The sequence below is a fragment of the Tupaia chinensis genome, unplaced genomic scaffold (assembly GCF_000334495.1).
Source record: "Tupaia chinensis unplaced genomic scaffold, TupChi_1.0 Scaffold000673_1, whole genome shotgun sequence".
Lineage (NCBI taxonomy): Eukaryota > Metazoa > Chordata > Mammalia > Scandentia > Tupaiidae > Tupaia > Tupaia belangeri.
Window position 1 is genome coordinate 1,441,889 of NW_006160196.1, and position 2,070 is coordinate 1,443,958.

At 61.6% G+C, this 2,070-nt stretch overlaps 1 protein-coding gene across 1 annotated transcript in view; it reads left to right on the plus strand.

Annotated features, from left to right (window-relative positions):
- BCAT2 (branched chain amino acid transaminase 2) overlaps positions 1-2,070 on the plus strand; it is a 32,404-nt gene that overhangs the window by 7,687 nt on the left and 22,647 nt on the right. Inside the window, exons 2-3 of the mRNA XM_027776453.1 lie at positions 159-233; positions 513-716. Coding sequence (XP_027632254.1) covers positions 159-233; positions 513-716 — 279 coding nt within the window. The remainder of the gene's footprint in view (positions 1-158; positions 234-512; positions 717-2,070) is intronic.

Genomic DNA, 2,070 nt, shown 5'->3' on the forward strand with positions numbered 1-2,070 from the left:
CAGAGGCGGGCCAGGGCCAGGGCTCCCCCAGGGCCAGGGCTCTTCCTGCACGAGCAGCAAGCGGCGCTGGGGCTGCACGGCAGGGCAGAGGGGCTCCCAGACTGAAAGCCCTGCTCTCTCCCAGCGCACCCTCACTACCTCTCTCTCTCCCCTCCCAGATCTGGGCCCGGAAACTTCTCCCTGTCCCTTGGGTTCTGTGTGGCCCCAGGAGATGCACCTCTGCCAGCTTCAAGGTGAAAGGAGGGGACGGTACCCTGGATCTGGGCGGGGGCAGGGGTCAGGGGTCAGGGCTTCAGAGTCCAGGGAGGAGGGCTGGTGGCTAGATTTGGGCATCTCTCCAAGGTCCCCAGTCTAGAGGTGCAGGTGGGTGGTGGGGTGGGGCTGTGTGACCCACCAGCCTGCCGTTAGGCCCCAAAGCCTCTGAGGCTGCAGGTCCCTCTTCTCTAGGGGGTCTGAGGCCCAGGGGGTTGGGGAGCTGTAGTTACCAGGACACCGGTGCCCTGTCCCCTCAGGCTGCAGACCTGCAGCTGCACATGACGCAGGAGCCGCAGAAGAAGCCCGGTCCCAGCGAGCCGCTGCTGTTCGGGAAGACGTTCACCGACCACATGCTGCTGGTGGAGTGGACGGAGAAGAAGGGCTGGGGCCAGCCCCGGATCCAGCCCTTCCAGAACCTCCAGTTGCACCCAGCCTGCTCTGGCCTCCACTACTCCCTGCAGGTGGCGTGGTGGGCCCCGGCCTCTGCTTCTGTCCACGTCTCTCCCTCCTTGCTGGGCCCCCTGCCCATCCCTTCCCTGACTTGCCATCGGTGTTTCCGCTGGGCGCATGCAGGCCTGTACTGGGCGGTGCTGGGCGGTGCTGGGTCTGCTGAGTTGGACACAGCAAGCCCTTCGCTTGAAAACCCCAGGGTTGCATCGCGCCTCTGTGATCCCTGCACCGAAGGGGACACTGGCAGGCTTGAAGAGACCCTTCCTAGCCCAAAGAAAAGGGGGCCTTTCCTGGCAAAGAGGGGGAGCTTAGGATGTTAGGGAAGGAGGGGGCGGCCAGAACCGTGTCCCAGACGCGCCGAGCCCAGTGTATTGGAGGGTGAGTGCAGGGTCGGAGCATGGTGGAGAAGGCTGGGCAGCCCGGGGGCTGGGACAGTAGAGGGCTCTGGGCAGGGGTGGGGCAGGGCCAGCTCTGGGTAGTCAGAACTCCCTCGGGCTGAGGGGGGCTGGAGAGTTGAGGACCTGGAGGCCAGGAGTTCAGGTTGTATGAGGGGCCAGAAGGAGAGGGTAAGCAGGTGTAGAGGTCGGAGCTGGGGGTGGCACAGAGGGGAGAGGAGTGGCCAGAGAGAGGCGGCCCGGAGGGGACTGCGGGGCAGGGGAGGGAAGGAAATGGCCCAGGATGTGCACAGAGGGCTGGTCCAGTGACCAGGTGTGCTGCGATGACCCAGTCTCCAAAAATGGTACCTGTGGCGCCTGGCCCAGAGAGGCCCATGAGGTTTCCAGGAGGCATTTGTTCGATGACAGCGCCGTGGCTGGAAGTGAAGTCTTCCCCAGGCAATGCAGTTCCGGTGAACTGCGACTGCGTTTATAGCCCATAATGCGCGCAGGGTGGTTCTGCGGTGCTAGGCTGCTTTTCTTCCTTTCTCTTCCTTTCTTCCTCCGCTCTCCGTTCCTGTTTCTCTCCCTGCCTTCCTTCGGGGTTGTTCTCTCTCTCTCTCTCTCTTTTTTTTTTTTTTTTTTTTTTTTTTAGAATTTTGAAGTTTTTGTTTGTTTCCTTCCTAATCCACCTACTCTAGACATTTGACTAGAACCCTTCAGTTGGGTACAAAGAAGAGGCATCCTTGACAGCAGTGAGACACGTGGGCCCGTGGGACAGTCAGGGTTATGGCTGCTGACCTCCCAGGGAGGACCCTTCAGCTCAGCACAGCAAGTCGTCCTCCCGCTGGGCCCCTCCGGTAAAACTTTATGAGAGAGAGGGGAACCAGCAGTTAGCGTAATGGCTATGTCACTGGACTCCCACGTCATCGACCGCGGTTCGCGTCCTGGACCCGGTGGCTTAAAACTCACGCCGGGCGCGTGTGCATGC